This window comes from Carettochelys insculpta, chromosome 10 (assembly GCF_033958435.1).
Source record: "Carettochelys insculpta isolate YL-2023 chromosome 10, ASM3395843v1, whole genome shotgun sequence".
NCBI lineage: Eukaryota > Metazoa > Chordata > Testudines > Carettochelyidae > Carettochelys > Carettochelys insculpta.
In genome coordinates, this window is record NC_134146.1 from 5938565 (window position 1) to 5962189 (window position 23625).

The 23625-nt window shown below is 42.1% G+C and overlaps 1 protein-coding gene across 3 annotated transcripts in view; it reads left to right on the forward strand.

Annotated features, from left to right (window-relative positions):
* Window positions 1-23625, forward strand: part of GIGYF2 (GRB10 interacting GYF protein 2) — a 166707-nt gene that overhangs the window by 87311 nt on the left and 55771 nt on the right. For 2 of the 3 annotated variants that reach the window (XM_075004672.1, XM_075004673.1), the window contains one exon: window positions 11824-12003. The exons of the other annotated variant lie outside the window; for it this stretch is intronic. In XM_075004672.1, the coding sequence (XP_074860773.1) occupies window positions 11824-12003 (180 nt within the window). The remainder of the gene's footprint in view (window positions 1-11823; window positions 12004-23625) is intronic. 3 annotated transcript variants of the gene reach the window in all.

Below are 23625 nucleotides of genomic sequence, written 5' to 3' on the forward strand. Positions count from 1 at the left end.
GATTCTGTGATCAAGGGACAATAGCCAGAGGGCCCAGTTGAGAAGACTCAGGCACATGTGTTTTTTTTGTAAAATCTTTGATAATTCAGTTACAGCTACAGTTATAAAAAGCAATTCAGTTATAGATGCAAGAGATTTCAGTTAATTTGGAGATCTTTGTTAATGCCGTACTTTTCCTTCTTTTTCTGGAAAAATGGTAATTTGCATTGCCCTCGTTCCCCTCCTGTGGAAGGCAACGTGTTAAGAGGCCATCACATACTCTCAACCACTCGTGGGGCATTTTTTCCCATGCGGCACCAGCGAAAATACTCAGAATGCTATGGGGATGAGGGAACTGTGAGATAAGTTCCCACAATGCACTGCTGCAACAGTCGATGTTTGGCAATTGTGTGTGGCAGCAACAAGTGGACGTTGTAGGAGATTTGTGAGGTGGTGAGGATACTCAAATTCAGATTTATAAAACCCAGCGTTACACAATTGATTTTAATAAATTTGAATTTATCTCATAGTTTGGCAAAGAGTACTGTTGTAGTGCAACTGCACAGAAGCTCACAGTTATTGTTATGGTTAGTACAGACTTCAGTCTCCTTTCCACAGTATATTGAAGCATATTTCTGAGCATATTAGTGGAGTCATTTTGACTAATGTACCACTGCAGCAAGGAGGTGAGTAAAATCCAAGCTTACAATATCTTGGCACAAATGACAGAACAATGTTTTATATCTATAGCAGATTTAACTGGCATTGCTGTAACCTAAACAGTTAGAGCTCACATTTACTATTGAAGCTTTGTGCACTTGGTGGCAAGATAAACCTAAATTGTGCAGTTAGGTCTCTAGATTCTGTGGCAGGGTCACTTGAATTTCAGTTTAAGGAGATGAATCAATGATCTGCGTGTCACTGTCAGAAGTTTTTGACATTAAATCCAGTTTCTTTAGTGCTGTCCCCACACTGCATAGTTATTGTAAATTTTTGTATTGGCAGGGCATAACTATATCTCATAGATTTTGTCAGGAGAAGCTGGAAAGGAAACAGTTGGTACCTTTGTCATATGTGAAGGCTCAGATTAAAGTTTTGGTTTGTGAGATAATCACACTTAAAGTCATTGCTTTCGCTATCAGCAGTGAAATAGCTGATATTTACATATTGTTTTTAGATTACTCTGTTAACATCTGTTGAGATGAATGGTGGCAGTTTACGTTTCAAGAATTGCTATTCTAAGTTTCCTGCAAAATTAGGACAGCATGGCATAGGTTTACAGTTGATGCTCATTTTCAAGATATAATTTGCACCTCCTAGAGCTAAAATAACTTAACTTTTGCAGCACAGTTTTGTGGCAAGGCATGAATTATAGGGTGGATACCCAGATCTGTATATTCTGTGTTTCTGAGGCAGTTGTTGGAGACAAAACGGGAGAAATACCAAGATAATAATCTTCCAATGTAAAAATGTGCAAAATGTACACTGAATTTGTTTTAAAATGTTAAAAGACTTTGAGGTAAAATTGATGGGTAGGGAAGAAGGAGGGCAGGAGTTGTTTATACATTGCAAAGTAAACCAATAGCAAGCCCCCTTATTGACTGAGATTTTCACTGGATTGATATTGATATGCCACTGTATTGCTCAAAATGGTTAAACTATTTTTTTCAACCATTGTTTATGAAGTGACATTTGAGTGTGAGAGACTGTCTCCATGGTGTCCAGCTACTGCTATAGTGAACTAACCACGTTATTCTGAAAATATATTTATTGTTCAAACCAGCTAGCCACACTCAACCAGCCAGATAGCCACATGTGGCTAGTGGTTAATGTGTTGGACCCCACGTACTATATAGTCTCCTTCAAGTTGTTAGAATAGCCTTACCAAGAAACTGTTTAAATTTCATCTCAGAAGGTACCTTTGTGAGGTCCTTTAAAGAGATCTGGATGTGAAGCCCTAAAAGTTTATTACTGTGCACTGGGGGAGATAAGGAGAGTACGGGAGCAAGGAACTGGTATCCAAGCTCCTCTAGCCATTTGATTTTTTTTTTTTTTAAAGCTAGATAAGACGGGCCCATGTTTACCTCTGTTAGCTATCAATCTTTTATGTAGCTTGAGATTATTTGTCCAATATGCTGAAAACTATCCTGTTGACCTGTATGAGAGAACCAGTCATGGTCCAGAACAATGCAGTACGTTGCCTGGTAATAAGTACATGATCCTCCTAAATAATTACCTTCAAATTAATAAAATACAGTTGTGTTAGTTCAGTATAACTCTGATTTCATAGGTATACTCAGTTTGCTATTGATAGATCCTGAAGCTGTAACATTTTTTAAAGCTGCAGTGGGAAGGGAGAAGGGAGAGAGTTGTGTGGGTTGTTGGAAAAGGCGAGAGAAACTGTTTGAATATTGTTAAGAATTTACTCACATGTATTGAGCCTAAATCAAAACTGAGTTGAAAAAAGTAGGTTATCAGTGAAAATAAAAGTCCAGCATTTCTTATGCTCAACATTTAAAAAAACGAAACAAAACTGTCACCTTTAATATCTTTATAGAATAACAATGAAGCATGTGATTACAACCAGGAAGGCTTCCCCAAGTATATTGAGAAAAGAAGAGGAGGGGGCCAGCCCCCAAGAGTAGGAAAGGAAGGGAGACACTCGAGAGCTTTTTGCACATGTGAGAGAGCAAGGGACCTAGAAACAGATGAACCATCCCTGGGCACATATCCACAGCTATTGAAACACCCACAATGGGAGTTTTACAGCTGAGGTCAGCTTGCTTGGGACAGCAAACCCGGTCTCTGAGAATCTTCCATTTCTCTGGGTTTCAAAGCTGTCGCTCTGGCCTGAGCCAAAATGTCTACACTGCTGTTTTTAGCCCCGTGACATGTACTCTGAGACTTGATGCCACTCGTCTTTACTGCTGCGTAGATGTACTTAGAGACTTCTCTCTGGTGAGAGAAGTGGAATGTTCCTGGTCCCAGAAGTTAACCATAATTCTTCATCTTCAAGGAGAGAAGATAATGGCTGCCCAACCAATCTCCACTGCAGACAGACTTCCTTCCTTCCTCCCCGCCCCAACCCCTGAGCAGCTCCTTCCTCAAGCTATCTCACTTGAGGCCTAGTGGTTGCCACAGACTCAAATTTATCTTTTCACCACAGAGGTTTAGTTTAGAAGATGGTATTTCAGTATGCTTAAATTACTTATCTGACTACATGAGTTTTCCTAGTTCTCTTGTTGTTTGAATTTACTTCCATTCTTTTAGATAGAAATGTGGTTTAAAAGAGTTTGTATACTAGCCAAACCGCTTTTTAATTGCTTGAGCCAGAAATGAACCCACACAGACTGAAATGTAATTGAACCCAAGTCTGACCCAAACAAAATAAACATTGGTGAGACTCCCTGGTCATCTTCCATTTGCAGCAGTAGTCAATTACCTTAGCACCAGTTCAGTGCACCTGTCTGCGGAGCATTGTGGAGATTTCTTCCAATGCTCTTTTCTGACAGGATTCTTACTGATGGAGAGGTTAGGCTTCCCTCTTATGTTTTTTACCAGTTAGAAAAAGGGTTCATATTTGAGAAGAATTCCAGAAACATTTAAGGTGATATATCATTAGGGAAGCTTCAGAAGAAAACACTCTGCACTCTGAAAACAACTTGCATTATCTGTTGAAAGTTAAAATTATGCTGTTGTAAACAAGCTTGGCAAAAAAGTAGTTTTGTCATGTACTTACCAATCCTTGAAGCTTTTATCAGTGTGCACAGGAAAGGGGGAGAGGTTTGGGATCCAAAAAGTAGGTTGCGATAATGTTATGTTCTGGTCCTAATACATGCAAGAAACTTTCTACAGTCATAGGATGTAGGGATCTCTTCTTTGAAATGGGTTTACATTCTTCATTCCTCTGTTTATAATGTACGGGGGTTGGTTTTCAACTGAAGCTAATATGATTGGTCATTTTGTCTGCAGGGGAGCCAATTAGCTCTGATCAGGTGGAAAAGAATGCTGGTTTGTTAGGAGGGCTTTCTTTATTCAACACAAACCCTAGCACCAAGGAGAAATCCTCAAGAACTTATTTGAAGAGGGGGTGCTTTTTGCCTCCCCCTCACCTAATCAGGATTGGTGTTTAGGTTTGCATAATCTTATTTAAGGTTTTACTTGGAAGATCAGAGGGATAACATTCCTCAGAACCTTTTCCCTTCTACAGCTGCTTTAAAATAGAAAATGTTCTTTAACGCTTTTTTTCCTAACTAAAGTCAAGCAGGATATACTTGTGGAGAGATGGGAATCCTTGTGCCTAATGTATTCTTCCCATGCTTCCCTCCTTTCAGTGAGTCTTACACTTGAGTCTTGTTAGCAGATTGAGTGGGCTGTACCTAACGGGATATTGGTGCAGCCTAGTCACAGTCATTGGAGGCTCTAGATTTGTAACCTAATGCTTGTCAGAAGATGTAGATTTTGCCCTTCGTGTTCCATCTCTGTACTGCTCCTTTGTAGAAGTATTGAGTTACTCTTGGGAATTTCTTAAATCAGGGATGAAATTAAGTAGATTAGAGGACGCTGCTACAATCTGAAGATGTGGTAAAACTGAATCTGTATAAAAAAAACGCACAGCTCTTGAACTCAGGTTCATGTGGCTGTCAGATTTCGTGTTGAATAGAACAGCTATCTAAATAAAACATTTTTAGCTGAAAATATATCTGTAGTGTCCAGCTTCTAGCACTGCTATAATGAGAGGATACCTTTGTAATGCAGTTCAACATTTTACAGTTTTGCTTAGCTGCTGATGTGAGGACTTTGAGCAAGCATCAGACATAAGAGGATCTGAGAAACAAAGGCAGCGATTGTTTTCAGTAAAACTACTGAAGGCATGCTGGGAAAATTATTAATGTAGACTTTCCTACTTAGGAAATGAAATCTCTCCCTCACCGTTTTCCTTTTTTAAAAAACAAAAAATGCAGAACATTAATTCTTTGTTTCATTACTGCAGAACATTTTACTACATGTTCAGGCACAGCACCATAAGCTCTGATAGGCATTTTATGACCTCCAGGGCCAGTGAAAGTAATCTAGCACAAGGGGACACCCTCTGCTCATGCCAGTGTGTAGGACTGCATTTTGTCCTTGACTCTATGTATTGTAGTCCAGTTGCCCTTTCACTGCAGTGTCCTTATACTTATCTACATTGACAAACTCATATAAAAACTATAAGATGACACATTTTCAGTTGTAGAAAGGGCATGGTTCTGATCACATGTTTCTGAACAAATCCTCCTTGAGTTGTTTGGGAAGCTAGCTCATGCTTAAGGTGAACAGTTTCACTGGACATGCATACTAATTAGACCTGCTTCACTCCATTGGTTAGGTCTGTATTTGCTCTAATACATTAATTTCAATGTCAGCAAGTGTTAATGACTTTAGTGGAAGAACGCAGAGGATTTTGAAAAAAAAATCCACTTGTCTTTCTAGAAAAATTAGTCAAACTGCATATGGGGATTCTTGAATGGAGACAGGAGTTGGCAAGAGGAGGCGTTAATACTGGGGTTACGGAGAGGTAGCATTACTTGGTGTTTAGAACTGGAATCTGGAGAACTCAGTTTTATATCAGATTCTGTCACTGATTTAGTGTTTGACATTCACCAAGTTATGTTGTTAAGGCTATCTTTTAGTCATGGGTATATTTAGTAGGTCATGGACTAGTCACAGGTAGTAAACTAAAAATCACACCCCATGACCTGCCCATTATTTGTACTGTAGACCCCTTACTGAGTCTTGTGCTAGGTGGCACCATAGGTGCTGGAGGATGGCAGTGTGTGTCCCAGAGATAGGGTGACCATCCATCCTCTTTCAGTCAGGACAGTTCCTTTTCTAAGCCCTGCCCCGACTTTTTTGGCAAAAGAGGTCATTTGTCCCATTTTCTGTTGCCAGTTAATTATCTTTTCAAGAACAAATGCCCATTTGTTTTTTAAATTGTGATGTAGTGTGGAGGAAAGTGTGCATGCAGGAGGGTGGGAGTGGAGATGGATCAGGCAGGTATTGAGTGACCAGTTATAGCCTTGAGATCTCCCTGAAAATTAGAGGAGCCAGTGACAGCCTAGGGATAGGTACCCATGAGAGGACACCTCAAGCAAGCACCTGGACCTAGCTTCATATGATGTCCTCTTTTCCCTTTGGGTAGTATGAGCTTAACTAAGGTAGATTTGGCAAATGACCTTTAACCCAGTCTCTCTGTTTTGAAACTCTGACCAGGATCAGGGAAAAGCCTCAGAAAAGGGATAATAGTCAAGTTAATATCATGTGGAATAAAGTGGGTCCAACACAAAAGTGAATATGAAGTTTGGATAAAGTTTTCCATAGTATTAGCAAACTGCATTTACATACAGTTACCAACACACATCTTACTGGGTTGAAATGACTTAGTGTAGCAGACTGGTTTTGACCATGGCTTTTTTTCAGAGAAAAATAATAAAATGTAATCTATGGCCTTGCCTTGGACTAATTGACTGGATTTCCTGAGGAGAAGGAGCACTAAAAGGGCACCTGTGTTCTTGTTTGGAACAAAGCCAGCAATGGTGTTTATGGAAAACTTCAGAGAGAGCAAATAGGCATCTAGCCAGCAAAGTCTACATCTGTGCAATTTGGAATAGTGAAGTGACTAACCTCAAAGAACAGGAGTGGAATTCTGGGATTCAGCAATTTGATAACTTGTTTATCCAGAGGATTTTCTACTAGAATGGCATATAACTTAAACTGTTTTTCATGCTTTCCTGAGCTTTCCACAAGATGTATAGATGTCCAAAGAGAACGAGGAGCATTAACAACAATATTAATGGAGAGGGAGCACTTATCAAAGGGCGGGGGTAGGGGGGAATTCATCCAGTACTATGATTCGCTCCTGCTTCCTCTACTTTTTTTTCTTTCCCCTCACCAAGGTAAGTTATTAAAAAAACTGTTAATATTTTACATTTGTTATGGCTTTCAGGGGGCCTCAAAAATTTGGAAAGGTAGTAATTTGCAGCCACATTTTATGGCTAAAGAAAACTGGGTATAATTTAACACTAATGGACTACCAGTAAACATACATAATAACTAAGGTGGCAAGTCTGTTACGTAGGTTGCTGAGTCTGTGACTTTTCAGGATGTTTTGTGACGTCTGCAGTAGCTAGTGTAGCTGACTCGAGGGCTGTCTGATGCAGCTCCTGGACCTGCGAAACTGGTGGTTGCTGAGGCAGTCTTTTTAGCTGCTGCTTCCCGTCCTCCTCTCTAAACGGCAGCAGGGGTTTCAGGACAAATGCCACCACCTGGCCCTCCCTACCTGGTGGAGTCTCAGGCCACACATGTCAGCCCACCTCCCTCTTACACAAGCACCTGTGGTGTCCCTAAGTAGGGTGAACGTGTGTCTGAGTTTTAAAGGGACAGTCCAGTATTTAAGTTCTTCTGTAAGTGTCACAGCTTTTTTTTAAAAACAGGCAAATTGTCCTGTATTAGCTGTCTCCCCATCATTAACAGTGGTGGGTCCTGCTGTTGGCTATAGCTCTGCTCACCGGGCACTGCCCACCAGTGGAGTGGGATCTAATGGCTGTCATTGAGGATGGGAGTTCAAAGCTGGAGGGGGAGGGCATGTGTGTGGAGATGCAGTGTTTAGGGCTGGCCACTCCCCCATCTGGTCTGTCAGCGCAGCCCCTGCTGCATACCAGCTCTTGGCTGGCAGAGCTCTGCCCCCTGTCTTGTTTCCAGCCAGCACTGGCTGCACTCTGTGAGCTGCTGTGGCAGATGAGTGTGGGCAGGCAAGGCAGCAGCCAGTTAAATATCACTCTGGTACCTATCTTCTACAAAGATGTGGGTCACGGGCACTGCAGGATATCGTGACAAAGCACGGGGTGCGGTTTCCTGAACACATTCTGCGTCTGCCAGATCACCTGCACCCAAAGACTGCAATGAGATGGATACCGGCAGAGGGAAGATGGAAGAGAGGCAGGCCACTCAAGACCTGGCGCACCACATTTAAGGAAGACTTATTAAACATGGTATATCATGGGAGGAGTTGGAATTATTTGCAGCCAACCGAAATCGCTGGCGAGCACTTGTTGCCCAATGTGCCCAGATGCACAGGTGGACCTAAGTCTAAGACCTACCTGTGTGCCTTTTACATGCTCCCCCTCTTGCTGCCCTCTTCCTGCTTTATCCTCCCACCTCCATCTCCACTGCTGTTCAATGTTTCCTGTCTCCAGACAGGGTGCGTCACACTCACAGCACTGCAGCAAATCAGCTCCTAGTCATGTGTTGTCCAATACACTCCTCATTCACCACGTGCATGCTGTGGATTGTGGCTAATGTGGGGCGCCTCTCCGGCTGCTCCATGCATGCACTCCCCATGTGGCAGCAGGAGTGGAAGCGCTCCTCTGGTCCTCGTGGGCTCCAGCCTGTGGCGGGTCATGTGGAAGAGTTCCAGCCATGGAGTGCTCAAGTGGTATGGTGCACCTCCAGCTGCGGGGCGCCTTGCACAGCACAGATCCAGCCCTCAGATGGCTCCAGTAAGTTGCTTGGGGGCAGAGGGTGTCTGTGGCAATCCATAACATTTGTTTTGGACACAACTGTCCTAATGAGAAAGTTAGCTCCGCAAGAGCCTGGCCGGAGGGCCATTTCCTTCTCCTACTGCCTTTGGCTTGGCTGGCACCCAAGAAAGCCCAAGACCCTGTTGACTGCAGTTTTATCCAAGGCAAGCCAAATCCTGTATGTGCCAAAGCCCCACACAGTACCAGGATAGGGAAGCCTTTTTGCCCCTCAGCTAAACTCTGGAGTGACATGGGAAGGGGGAAAGTGATTTCAAGCCTGTTCATGCCTGACTTTGCAGGGCTCCCCAGCAGCTCTATTTCTCCCTTTCCCCCTGCCCAGCAGGGGCTTAGCACCCTCTTCACTTAAATGAGAATAACTTTATCATGTTTCATGTATGTAGAATAGGGAAATATGATCATCTATGTAGAGTTGATCTTTGGCATATCAGTTAAAAGTCAAATATAAGTACTTTGTGATTTAATGTCTTATGTTTTGCTTCTTCCTCTGCTGAGAAAATAACTAGAAAAGATGCATGAATTAGGAAGTCTGTTGATAAACCATTACAATTGTATTAGGACAGTGTTTCTTACCCAGGTGTACGTGTACCATTGGGGGTGCACCCGAGATTTTCCAGGCGGTACACAAGTTCATCTACATATTTGCCTAGTTTTATGACAGGTTGCATGAAAAACACTCGTAAAGTCAATACAATCTAAATGTTCATTCAGACAGTGACTTGTTTCTACTTCTTCATAAGCCTTATGCTGAAACATTAAGTACAGTATTTCTATTCCAATTCATTTATTTGATAAGATACTGGAAAGTCTACAAGTTTTCAGTAGTAGTCTCCTCTGGTGTTTTTGTAAGTAAGTAGCTTTTGAGTGAGGTGTGAGTTGGTGGTATGCAAAACATCTGATTCCTGGAGAGGGTACGGTAATCTGGGAAGGTTCAGAGACACTTGTTTCAAGACCTCAGATTACCTTAGGACCATACTTCTCAACTGGTGGTATGGGTGCTGTTGGGGGTGTGCAATAGAGATCTAAGGGTACTTTTTTTTTTTTTTTTTTTTTTTTTGGAAAAAGAGTACTTTATTTTTTTAAAAAAAGGTTGAGAAACACTGGTATAGGGTCTGTACTTGTCAACAAGGCCATGTTATCACCAATTCCCTGTTGTCTACCTATGAAAATCACGAGACTCAGTACAGAACTCAGCCTTTAGTCCAGTCATCACATCCAGATATCCGTGAAGTTATTGTTAGTAATAATATTCAGACTAAGTAATGTGCACTCACATGCATATTTCTGAGTGATATTGTTTCTGGAATATCATCTTAGTATGTCTTGATGAAGGCCTTTTGTATGCTTCAGAAGCATAATTTGGCATCTCATTTCTGAGTTCATTAGGATTAGGAAAAAATAGCAAAATAAAATACAAATGTTACCAAATATTGGCTCCCCTAAAATATTTGGCTGGATTATTTCATAGAAGGATGTATATGAAAAAGTCAACCGTACCATGCATCTAAAACTGGTAACTGTTTTTTAGATATCAGAATACACCCAGGTTAGCATGCACTACCAATAGTGTGTTTTTAAAAAAAAAAAAAAAAGGAGGGGGCGGAGAGAGAGAGAGAGTAGTGTTTCACACCTGTATGGCTCATGAGAATTCTAAAACACACCAAAACCAAGTACAAAATATATGTGGTCCAGAAGAGTGCCTTTGATCAGATAATCCTAAAACTGGTTGGAGGAGTGTTATGCTGTATACTGTAAAATACTAGAAGCACATAGCTACTCAATCTTGAGTTGAAACGACACAAGGCACATCTATACTTAGAGGAAGATCAGCGTTCCAGAGGTCCATCTACCAGTGTTTGATTTAGCACATCTAGGAGAAATGTGCTAAATCGAACGTTGAGGGTGTCCCAGTCAACCCCATTACTCCTTAAAGGTGGCAGGAGAAACTTTCCCATCGACTTCCCTTACTCTGCCTGCTCTGGGGGCAGTGAAAAAAGTTGACCTAAGATTCATTAATTCTATTTACGCTATTTTTGTAGCTCGAGTTGCGTATCTAAGGCTACGTCTGCACTTACCTGGAAGGTGGATGGCTGCTTCTATGTGATTTTTGGTATGCCAATTGGGTAGCAAAAACCAACTTTGCATACGTTGATTTCCGTGGCTGTCTTCATGGCAGAAGGTCGACAGGAGGAGTGATCCTTCCATTGACCTTCCTTAATCCTCACGACTTGCGAGGAGTTCCGGGGTCGTCATTGCACAAAACAGTGTCCAGGAAGATCAAACCTAAAAAGTCGATCTTCCAGAGTTAGCGTAGATGCAACTTTAGGTTGCCTTTCTCCCCTAGTATAGATCTGCCTCCAGTGCAGTACTTGAAAGCTGTGTATCTGTATGTATATTTGAACTGCATAGACATTGAGGATAATCCTAGAGCAAATGAGCATATGGATACCTTTGTGTAAAACTTTACACCAACTGTGTGTGGATATATTAGTATTCACTAAGTATCTCTGTTCCTATTTTGAAAGTGTACGTGGTGTAGATTAAAGATAATTGGGCATAATCAACCAGTATTTTATACCCTCTTTGCCAGTTTCTTAAGCTTGACCATAATTACTCCTTTCTTTATTGCCTCACCCACAGATTTCAGTTTCATTTTAAAATCCTGTTCATCCAAGAGACAGGGTAAATCAGATATAGCAGTAATTTTTGTTCAGGCCATAATTCTAACATTACTTTCTTAAATTCACCGGTGCCATGTGTTTGCATCAAAAATATACATAAATGATTATGATAAAAGGTGTTTTAGGCCCCTCCTCTGCCAAAGTTGTATACTATGCAACTAAAAATCATTTAATTGGTTGTTTTTCCTTCCCTTGGTTTTCTTCATTCCATGTTTTTCTGAGCATGTAATGTCTTTTCTTTGTGTATCCAATCCCCCTTCTACATCCACATATTTTTCACTATATTTTCATTTTTGTGCTTATTTTCCATATGTCTCACTTCACCTCTACTTCTCATCTTTGCCTTCCTCACAGTTTCTTATCCCTTTCTCCTCTTCCTCATTTCTTCACTACTCCATACTCTTCCCCGTGAATCTTCATTCTTCATTTTTCCTTTTGATCTTCACCTCTTAAATGCTTGTGGAGACTCTTGAGACTTAGGTATTTTATTTCTTGTGATGGATCCAGGTGCAAACTACAAGCCATATGTGTTTTTAGTGTCCTCAGATTGGAATGCATGTTCAACTATATGCTTGTTTTCTTTGCAGTGAGACCAAATTTTGAGGAAGGTGGGACAACAACAACAGGGAGGAAACATGAGTTTATTCGCTCTGAGAGCGAGAACTGGCGCATCTTCAGGGAGGAACAAAATGGGGAAGAGGATGATGGAGGCTGGCGATTGGCTGGGTCACGGAGGGATGGTGAGAGGTGGCGTCCTCATAGTCCAGGTGAGAGGAGATCTGGAAAGGGAGAAAAGTAAAGTATGGGCAGTCCTCAAATTTATGCTATTCAAGTCAACAAATAACACCGCATTTATAAATTGACACTTTTGATTTCCAAGATTGGTTTCAACTTCAGGATGCGCGATACTAAGCTTTTGAGTCCTAGGTTACTAGCTATGATTTTTCAGCTTAAAGATGTGGTTTTCAGGAGCGAATTGTGCCTTAAATCCAAGGACTGCCTGATAAAAGAAAAGGGCAGTGAGCGAACAGGCACTGGAGGGCAAAAGGCTTATGGAAAAAGTAGGCAGAGAGGCTGATTCTGTTTTGTTCACTAAACACAATTTAGATTTGCACTGTGAACTTTATTAAATAGACAAAGCAATAGACAATACATTTCAAAGCGTGTATTTAAAAAAATATAACTACAGTAAACCCTCGATTTTTACAGACCCCAATTTAATGGACTTCTGGGAACAAAAGATAACCCTGTTGATCCCAAAGTCCGCTGGGGTCTGTAAAACCCTAAATCTCCCGCTCCCTCCTCCAAATAAAAATTCAAAAACAAAAAACAACAAAAAGAAAAGGTTAAGGGACTTACCTCTGCTGGAGCTGCCATGCACTCCTCTCACCAGGGGAGCCCCTGGCAGGAGGAGCATGTGGTAGCTCTGCTGGTGGTAGGTCCTCCAGGCAGTGCAGTGGCCCCTTCAGCCATGTGCAGCTGGATCCCAGCCACAGCCTGGCAGCTGCAGCAGACTCTGGCAGTTCCGGCTCCAGCAGCTGCATTGTGGTGAGTCTCTTTTTTTTTTTTTTTTTTTGTGGGGTGGTGGGCAGGCTGGGGGAGCCTGGCACGGATGGGTGGGTAGTAAACCCTCGTATTTAACAGTCTGGTTTAACGGACGTTCCTCCCCCCAGTAGTCCGTTACGTTGAGGGTTTACTGTATACACACACACACTTATGTCCTCCAACTACTGAACTTTTTTCATTTTAAAAAGGAAATGAGGTTTTATTTTTAAGTGAGTATGTGCCATTGTGGATTATGCTGTAGATAGATGTGCATCTCATATGTGCAAGATGAGAATCTTTTAAATGGCACATCCAACTTGTACCTCCTTTTCTCCCTTATGAAGGCATAATGGTTAGAGCAGTCTTGACCCTTGTTAGTTCCTGCCTCCTGCCTGAGGCAGTGAGATGTAACCTGGCATGTGTAAGATTGTCCTTGAGCTTCACACTTTATTACATATTAGTTTTTTGTCAATTTCTTCTTCACTTACTTGTTTTCTTTTTATTTTAATGTTCTTGGGGGGTGGGGGGGGTGTATGAAGGAAAATGACACTTCCTGTACGTGCCACTGTACAGCAGCATGAGGAGCTTTGTACGAACCAGACTCAAAGCCTTCGGGATTTAACTTGTCTCTAACCTGTGATAGACTCATCCTTTTATTGATGGACATAAAGCCTCTTCTGTTTGTGGAAGAGTTGCATCCATAAGTGTGTGATGTGTAAATCAGTTATTTGCAGCATGATGGGGTTGTACCAACTCTTCAGTAGGCCACCAGGAATGGATCAATCATTGTGGGGCCCAGAAGGCCAACATCTCTTTTACCTCACTGTGTATGCTTCAAGCAAAAGAGCCTGATGAGGAGAGGGGCTGCGCAGGAGTCTGGGAGGCCAAACCTTCAGTGCAGTTGTTGGTCCCTGCTGAGGAATCCAGGGACTATGAACAGTTTGATAACATAGCACCAGCAGGGGACTGGACTGTAAGTGTCTGAATTATCAAGGATTTCCAGAGATTAGGTGATGGGATGTACTAACCCAGCACTGGGCCAGTGAGGAGGAGCTGGCTCATGCAATGGAGCACTGGTCACATAAAGGGCTTGTAACATGAAGAAAGCATGTTGTGTGTTCTCAGATGCAAAGTAGACAAATATGACCTCCCCTGCCTATCTTAGTGTTTAAGCAGACATCCCATGCAAGATTGTGAGAAAAATGTAGGAAAGAGAACCTCCTTATGACCTCACTGCTGTTGGTACAGCTGACTCCAGCAAGCACTTAGCAACAAAGCTGATGTTGGTGCCACAACATGTGTGTGAAACTAAGAAAGAAGACTAAGCTGAGGCCACATGTGGCTTCAGAAATAGAGGCCAGGAAGAAGAAAGGATAAGAACAAGTCCATTCACCAAAGGAACAATGCCAAGAGCACAGACATTGACAATGACTGTGTTTACAGAAAAACTGGAACTGATACAGAATACAGAACAAAGATATCCCCACATGAAATTGTGGGGATCCCCTTCAAGGACAATATCAGCAACACTGTAACCAGAGTAGAGACCTCATCTCTCAGTATCACCATTTGAGGAATGTTTTTCCTTGTAAGTTTCTTTAGTCTGGCTTGGAGCAGAGGCATGAACACAGAGAAGCCACACTACCACAGGTTAGATCAGAGATAACCTAGGAAAACCTCAGCTCAGGGCACTGACCCTGCAGAGGCATATATGGCAAAAGGTTGACCAGAACATGACCCGTTCAGCATGTCATCTTGGCCGTTCTGACCCTGTTTGCCACTGCAGATGACCCACATGCCTGAACTTGTAACTCTAAGGGAGGCCCGATTCCAGGATCAGTAGCTCATTACCTTCCTCCTGCAGTGGAAAAAGGGCTTGCTCTAGGACTTCCGATCGTTTTTCTTGATTCCTGTGGTGGATTCCAAAATCAAGAGATAAAGTTGCAGTAATTCTAGTAAGTCTGCACTGAGAGAGGCAGATCTGACTCACAAAGCTACTGTAGTTGTTCATCCAGATCCCAGGCGACAGAATCAGAGTCTCTCTTACTCCAAGACTTGAAATCACTGACCTGATTTTGTAGCTGTTCACTTTCTAGGCACCAAGGACTGACTGCTTCTTTAAGCTTTTCAAAAAGTGCTATTTCAAAATAGGAGAACATCTATCAGAAGGACGTATTCCTCCAGCTTGTAGAGGTTCTCAATATGGGCAGTCCAAAATGATTTAGATCCATCCCAGGCCTTTATGCTTAAGATCATTGACTACCTAACGTCTCTCCCTTAGTTCAATTAAAGTCCACCTCACTGCAATTCAGCTTGTCACATGCCTGTTAAGTCATGTGGGGACTTCTCTCACCTTGTTGTAGTGAAGTTGCTGAAAGAGCTATATCATACACGCTCTGAGCCTCTGAGTGCACCTTGCATCTGCTGCAGTCTGAGGCAGGTTTTCTAATGACCCTTTTTTTGGTCAGAACAATGACTAATCTTCATGTGCTCATGGGTGACCCTACCTGTACATCTGGCCCCCCAAGCCTTTTAATGTGACCAGTGTCAGGCCCCTAGGGCTGCAAAGGGGGATGGAGGTTCAAGTGTCGCCCCTGCCTGCACCACTTTAGGAAACTCTGTCAGCTCCTATTGGCTAGAAACAGGCCAATGGGAGCTGAGAAATTAAGGTTCACTACCCCACCCCTGGCAAAATCTCTCAGATTCTCTTGGCCAGATGTGCAAAATTGATTAATTGGAACTTAAGAGATTTTGCTGAGGGTTGGTACAGTGCAGCACAATTTCTCAGCTCCCATTGGCCAGTGTCTGACCAATGGGAGCTGAAACATTTTGCTGGGGGCGGGAGCAGGAAGCCCATGCCCCCAGGACAGAGAACCACATGGAACAGCTTTTGGGCTGGGGTTCCTGACAAACAGGGAAGCTTACCTGAGGTGCTGCTGCCCAGGAACTGCTTTAGGTAAGTGCTTTCCAACCAGAGTCTGCTTCTGGCACCACACCCCTAATTCCCCCCCAGATTCTGTACCCCCTCATATACCTCAAGCCCAGGATTCTCTCCTGCCCCCAGACCTTCTCCTGGATGCTGCATATCAATACCCTGCCCCTGGTCACAACCCCCTTCTTCATGCAAACTCCCACTCAGATCTTCCACTGTCTCCTACACTCTAGTCACCTACCCTGGCTCCTTTCTGCACCAAGCCTCCATCCCAGACCCTACACCCACTCTGTAAAAAAGTGTGTCCCTTGACCACTTATAAAAATGTTGTAATGGCCCCCCATCAAAAAGTATTGGCCACCCCTACTGTAGAACAGTCTATGGGGACCATGAGTTCAGACCTCTTCTGAGATACAGCTCTGAAGTATTTTGAGTAGTTCTCCTGAATCAGTCCAACTTACAAGTTGTCTTTCCAAATCTGTATTTGGCACTGGGAGAAAAATGATGTTTGATGTATCCAGTTGTTAGCAGTGGATCCCAAAGCCCAGCTTCCATTCCTGCTCTTTAGAGCCTTCAACTCGTACAGGTTTTTCAGTTGAGAGAGAACTGAAAGAATCATGACTGCTTTGCCCTTTAATGACCTCCTGCAAGAGCTTGAGGCAGCACATGAACTGTGTGGCCTCAATAGATGCTATTTGAAATATATATTAAGAATCCAGTCTTGCTCACATGAAACAAATGCACTTTTTCAGGTGGGATTCACATTGTTGACGTCTCCAAAGAATGACCATTGCTGTAAGCTATGAAGCTATTGCAGCTACTGCACACTCTTTCCCCTTCTCCATTCACATTCCCCTCAAACTGTTATCTGTTTGTTTTAATAGTTAGCAATCAGCCCTGGGGTCAGACTAATGTGTTATCAGATGTTTTCTGTTATGTGGGTAAAGCAGAAATAGTTTTTGTCATGGAGAATGATTGATTGATTTATTCTATCCTTTCCTCAGACATACTGCGCTTTGTAATTAAAACTGCTAAACCAGCCCCTCATGGTAATCAGATGTGAGGTGTTACCCAGTTTAGGCTTGCACTCTATGTGCACTCTTAACTAGTACTAACTGGTTACTCTATGGAGTTAGAAGTTGAGATGTTTGTGTATGGAAAGCACTTCCATCATAGACAAACCCCATAGAAACATTCTGAAAGTTCTCTGTAATTTGTTGATAAGAAACCTTATTTTCTGGTTGTGATTCAATTTTGTGTCTAAATAATTATAACAGAGAGGTAGCTGTGTTAGTCTGTACTCCAACAAAACAAAGCAGCAGAAATGCAGCACTTTCACAAAATGATTTACTCGGTGATGACCTTTCATGGGATAGACTCACTTCTTCACATCAAAGAAGAGGGACACCTGAAGAAGTGAGACTGTCCCATGGAAGCACATCACTGAATAAATCATTTTGTTAGTCTTTAAAGTGTTACATTTCTGCTGCTTTAAATAATTATAAGTTAGTCATAAATAGTAGATATAAAATCTATAATTCTTAGAATGCTTCATATTTTGAAAAACTCTCTAGCATTTGAGTTGAAATTGACAAATTTCTGGCATGAAAGTGGAGGAGTTAAGAGGTATACCACCCTGGCCTTACAGCTCAGGGCTACCATCTCGTTTGCATTTTCCTCATAGATCCTAGAAAACAGTTTAATACAGTTTACTCTTTTGCCCTGAAGAGGCAATTTAAATCACCAATGGTATAACCTGATTCCACTTGCCTATTCCAGAGTCGTTAGATATTACGAGCTATATATGGTACTAGAAATAATTGATAAAGCTCTTCCAACAACTTGTGTATCTCCATTCATTTAGCTCAGCCTTTTGCTTTGAGAATTGCCTCTGCATAGTTTCACGTACTAAGATGTACATACTTGACTCTCTTTTATGGGTTTAAAACAATCTAAAGAAGTGTCAGGCCGCACCAGTATTGCCTGTAAGCTGAGCACTTGAGCGGCCATCTAGGACAGATGCACGTACCCCCTACCTGATTATCAAAACACCCATCCCTGCCAATAGTGGGCAGCATGCATTTGTGTAGGTGGTGCACATGTGCACAAACCCTGGTGCATGTAACAATTTATTCTGCACATGGGTGGAAAATATTAGACGATATGGGGCAACACACACATGAATTTATATATGGCTTACTCCTACATGGGATAAGCAGCTTGCAGTTCTCCCACTTCCCTTTTGTTTGTTCGATTAATAAATAATGGGTATTCCAAATCCAGCATCTCTGTTCCACCATCATCTTTGATTCCATGGGTGGTTCAGGGCTGGAGCGCACTCAGGGAACAAGTGGTAAGCTGGGACCAGGAGTGTTGCTGGGCAAGTGAAGAACAGATCCCCAGAACCTGGGAGCAGAGGGCCCAGCATTGACCGCCCTGATCATGTTCTAAGAGTTGTGGGCCAGGGGGTTCAACTTCTATTTGAAAATACTACTTTTTTATTAGTAGTGAGACAGAGGCAGTTGCCTAAAGTCTCGTCAGTGTTTGATACTTCACAGACAGGCATATTGGGATCAAGAAGAAAGGCAAAGTTACTGCTGTTAAAGCAATCTTCTTATACCCACAGACTTAAATTTTTAAGATCCTTGCTCAAATCTGCTTAATTGGTTCTGAAGTTAAGTCACTTGAAATAAAGTTCTTTGTTTCAAGACCTCCATATCATCCTTGCCACAGTTAGATGAGTGCACAGTGTTTCTCTCTCTCTCTCTCTCTCTCTCTCTCCCTCCCTCCTGGAGACACCCAAATTGAAACTGGGACCATACTGTGTTATGATGGTCAGCCTCTGTGTATCTCTGGTTTCCAGTCCCAGTTTCTAAGCACTTCTCTCACTAATGATCTGCCACAGCTTTTTGACTATACTTATTGTTGAGAGTCCAAAGAGAGGTCTAGGTGTCACACTTCAGAGACTCCAGGGTTTCCTCCAGAATTTCATTCTTGTGCTTATAGTCAGTGCTACAGAAGAATAGAGCCAGTGATTGTGAAGCATGGTGGAGACACAACTGGGTTCCAGTACCATATCAGTTTTCTCATTGGCCATCTTGGATACCTTGGGGGATGCTCATCATAGAAGCAAATCACCTAGAATAGAGGCTTCTCTTGTGTAGTTGCCAAGAGGCCTTTTGTTAATACTGATTAACCTGCTGACATAGGATTAGGAGACCTACCCTGACTAGCTTCAGAGCAACAAGCAACTCTAGCAGTGGAAAATCAGCTTCAGGAGATTTCTTCCTTTTCTCCTTTTAAGTACATCATCCCCATCACTGGATGAAGTTCAGGTGCTGGAGGCATCCTCTGTATCTCATGGCTTTAGTCTACAAAGAGCTCCTTAGCAGAAAGGCAGCATCTCTTGGTGTACAAGTGGAGCTGATGGAATGGAATTTTCCTAAGCATATTGACATTATGCACCCGGCTATGGCAGAATAGATATCCTTGACTGTCAGTGAGTTCATTTTGTGTACTACCAAGAGTCTGAGCAAAACCTTTAATCAATTCAGCCAGTGGCTAAACTTACAGAATGAAAATTCCAAGTTCATCCTGGGGTTTAAGCAGCTTTATTTAGATCTTCTGGTAGGTTCACTAGTAGTAACTGCAGTAACTGAGAGATACTGTCAAGAGTCGGCCAAAGCTCCACCCTCCCCCCAAATAAGAGAATGCATAAAAGCTAGATCATGTTGGTGGAGGGAGAGAGATTCAGTGATGAGATTGCAGCTCCATACTGTCAATCATCAGGCCTTTTTAACCTAGTATGATGATGATTCTAATGAGCAGGCAGCATCTCAGTTTGTGAATAAATTGTCAGAAAGCTCTAGGGAACAGTTTGAATTTCCTGTTAGAGCACAGGGAGTACCAGCTGCATTTCATTATTTTATGCAGCAAAGAGTATCATGCTTCCTGAGAGGTTGACAGCACACTCATTGAGAGTGCATTCAGACTCCATAGCATTTACGAGAAATGTCCCCGTTGTGAACTTCTGCAGAGCCTCAACATGGTCTTCAGTCCGTACATTGCCTAGACCAGTGTTTCCCAATTTTATTTGGTCATAAAACTCTTTTAAACTTGAAAGAATTTTGCAAAACTCCCTTATAACAGTCTTTTATATGGAGCTGAAAAAGTAGAAATACAAGTAAGGATAATAATAAACAAATGCTAAACAAGGTCATGAGATCAACATTTAGTTTAATTGCACATATTTAAAAACAAAAATTGCATTTAATGTGTACAAAAATAAAGCTCAACTAATATGCATTGTATTGGCAGTTTTCAATGCAAAGGGTGTTTTTTCTTCTTGGCAAATTTTTTATATTTGCTTTAGTACTGAAAAGTTGGATTCACATACCTGGCACAGCATTCGCTCAATTTCTGTAGTTCATTTTTTGTTGCTGTGTAATTTGAGAACCCAGTTTCACATAAGTATTTGCTGGCAAAGGGTAACAACTGATGAACTGCACGTCCTGGTAAAGCTGAGTATTATTGACATAAGTCACCCCAAAGTATAATCAGAGCAACTTCTTTGTTTTTGTGTTAATTGGCCATCTGACGTGATTTCAATCTGGTTTTCATATAATCAGATCATCTAACAAGCACTTTGCCTTGCGATAGCCACTTGACTTCTGTGTGTAGAGTCAGGGCTGTGTGCTGACTACCCATATCTTCAGACATAATTTTGAGCAGTCTTGATTGGTAATGGTTGAGTTTTTATCTAATTTATAATGTGTACTGCTTCATTCAACACATTTTTAAAAGGGGGAGAAATATTCCTAGTGACATTGCGTGTCTGTGAGAATGCAGTGACTGTTGGTGCTATATTTTTATTAGTGTTACAGTACCAGCCACTGTTCCTACTATTGCTTTGATACCATCACTGCATGCATCAACACATTTTTCCCAGCTTATTCCATGAGTTTTCATAAAGTTAATCGATACACTTGAATATATTCTCACCAGTTGTATTGGTTTGCAAAAATTGCATTAAAGCAAGGCTTCTTCAATATATCTATCAAAATCATAATGGACAAATACGAGGAAGACTGCAAGACCTGCAACATCAGTGGACTCATCTAATTGTGGTGGACATGCATCGCATAAATAACTCTTTGACAAGACTCTTTGTCCAACATGCTCATTACAGTATCTTTTGCACATGGTTTTATGAGTGATTCCCCAAATGTGTGCACTGCTCTGGTGCGGGATATATAATAGCTAACTTGTGAGTCTCCTCTTGCATTTTGATTCTCTTTTGGCAGTTTTTGACAGGAAGTGTTTACTTTTTTCAAGCAATTCAAGATTCTGCTCGAAAAAACTCTCAGCCCCAAATATGGCCCTCTATCCCCAGTCTGAACCTCTCTCAGCCTCAAACCCGCCCCCCCCCCCAAATCTCCAGGATTTTCTCTTCTCAGCCCCAGATCTGCCCCCAAAATTCCCAAGAATTAACCCCTCTCAGCCCCAAACCTATTTCCCTGTCCTCAAGCTTTACCCCTCATCCCACCAACCCCTCCCCACTATTCCTAGGCTTAAGCTCTCTCAGCCCCAAACCTGCCCCTGGGACTAATCCATCCGTGGCGCTGGCTGGGGAGCCTATGTTGGGTGGCCATGTGCACCCAGAGGAAGGAAGGCTGGTGTGGAGGTGTTCAGCTGGCGTGGATGATCTGAGCCACGCCCACCAGAGGGGTGTGGCCGCTTGGGTAGCGGTGTGAGCAAAGAGCTCTCTGCATCTTCCTGCCATTGCTGGAATAATGGAACTAAATTCAGTTTGTTTAATGGCCACATCCCTCCCACGACCCTGCTAGTGATTAAACCAATTAAATTTAGTTCTACTCTTTCAGCAGTGGCAGGGCAGGGAGCTACAGAGGAGTCAGCACTGCCAGCATCCAAAGCTGTAAATGGCTGCTTAAAGAGCTGCAGATTTCCGACCCTTGACCATGCAATGCTTGTTTTCGCTTTGCGGTCCTTTGGGATTTTGCAGACCACCATTTGGGAAGCACTGGCCTAGGCAGTATGCGTTACCACTGTATCAAGGGAGGAGGTGAATGCAGGAAATTGTGGGAGTCGTTTACAGTGCAATAGGTATATGCAAGTGCTCTAACAGGGAAGAAAATGGTTATTCAGCTTCATGTAAGTATTGTTTTTTGGGGTGTATTGCATATGTCTACTACATGACCCCTCCTTCATCCCTAGTACAGCAGAGCCTATCATTTGGATTTTGGTGCAAAGGAGTTGACAGAGGGGTGGGTTGGCTCTGCCCTTTATACCCTCTGTTTGAAGTACAAGGAGCCAGGTTGTGGGCAGGGCTACCTCTACAGGTACTGATAGGGAAAACTTTCCTGCAATGATACACCGGACACATACATACCTGTAGAGTAATGGGCATATGTAACATATCCTGAAGAACAACAGTTTTGAGAAAGTAACTTTTTCCCTGGCGTGTTGAGTAGTGGCAGAGAGATAGCTGTGTTAGTTGTATTCTATCAAAACAAAACAAAACAAAACAAAAAGTCATGTAGCACTTCTCAATAGCAACCACAGGATATACCATAATAATACTAATCCTGGAACTTTTCCTTGCAACAAACCCCATTGCCAACTTTGTCCGCTATTCTGAAGACACCATCACGGGATCTAACCATGTTAATTACAGAATCATGGGCACATTCTGCTGTTCCTCGGCTAACATCATGTATGCTGTCATGTGCCAGTATTGCCCACGCACCATTTATATGGGACAGGCTGCAAACACACTTTGACAAAGAATGAATGGGCATAGAACAGACATCAGAAAACTCCAAATACACAGCCTGTTAGCCATCACTTTAATGGAGTGGGCCAGACTTTTGAAGATCTGAAAAGTTGTATGCTACTGAAAAGGGACTTTAACAACTGTCTACAGAGGGAATGCTCACAGCTAACATTCATATTCAAATTTGACACTAACATGTGGTTTAAACAGGGACAGCAATTACCTGACCCATTATAAGTACTCTTTTACACAGTTTGATGTTTTATCTAACTCTTAACTCCCACACCCGCCCCCCCGTCCCTCTGCTCTTCTGATTTGTCAACCTTGATAACTTTAGAATCTCTGTGCTTCATATATTGAGTCTGTTCTGGTAAGGCTATGATCTGAAGAAGTGGGTCTGCCCCACGAAAGCTCATCACCTAGTAAATTATTTTGTAAGTCTTTAAAGTGCTATATGACTGCTTTTTTTCCGCCACCTTGTGCTTCTGTTTTGCTGTCATAGCTAGAATTTTTGGTTTTACACTCAAGACATAGTTTCAGTTCACTGTACATTTTCCATTTAGTTGCTTCACACTCATCTTCTTTGCTTATCATTGTAGAGGGACTTTCAAGTTTTGGACATTTCCTTAGTCTTATCAGGATGTTGGGATTTTTTGCTTTAAATTCTATAAAAATTTTCACAAATCATGTAAGAATTCCACACAAGACATGTTATCTCTTGTAATCCCTACATTTTGTTAGTTCACCATTTAGAAAAAATGTTTTTATGGTTCCTGCATGTTTTAGGCCTCATCAAGAGTGTTAGTGTTGTAAGACCTTGCTGACATCTCCGCTATAGTTGGCTTGAACATCCACAAGGGAAAAGCTAAGACTTTGAAAATCAGCATCAGTATACTAGAGCCAGTTATACTTTGTGTCTGGAAGAGTGCTGAAAGAAGTTGAGGTCTTTGCATACCTGGACAGTATCATCGATAAAGAGGGGAGTGCCAATGCTGATGTGAGAGTGAGGACTGGGAAAGCAAGAACAGCTTTTCTCAAGAAAATCATCTGGAATTCTAAGCAGATCAGAACTCAGACTAAGGTCAGGTTATTCAGTTCCAATGTCAAATCAGTCCAACT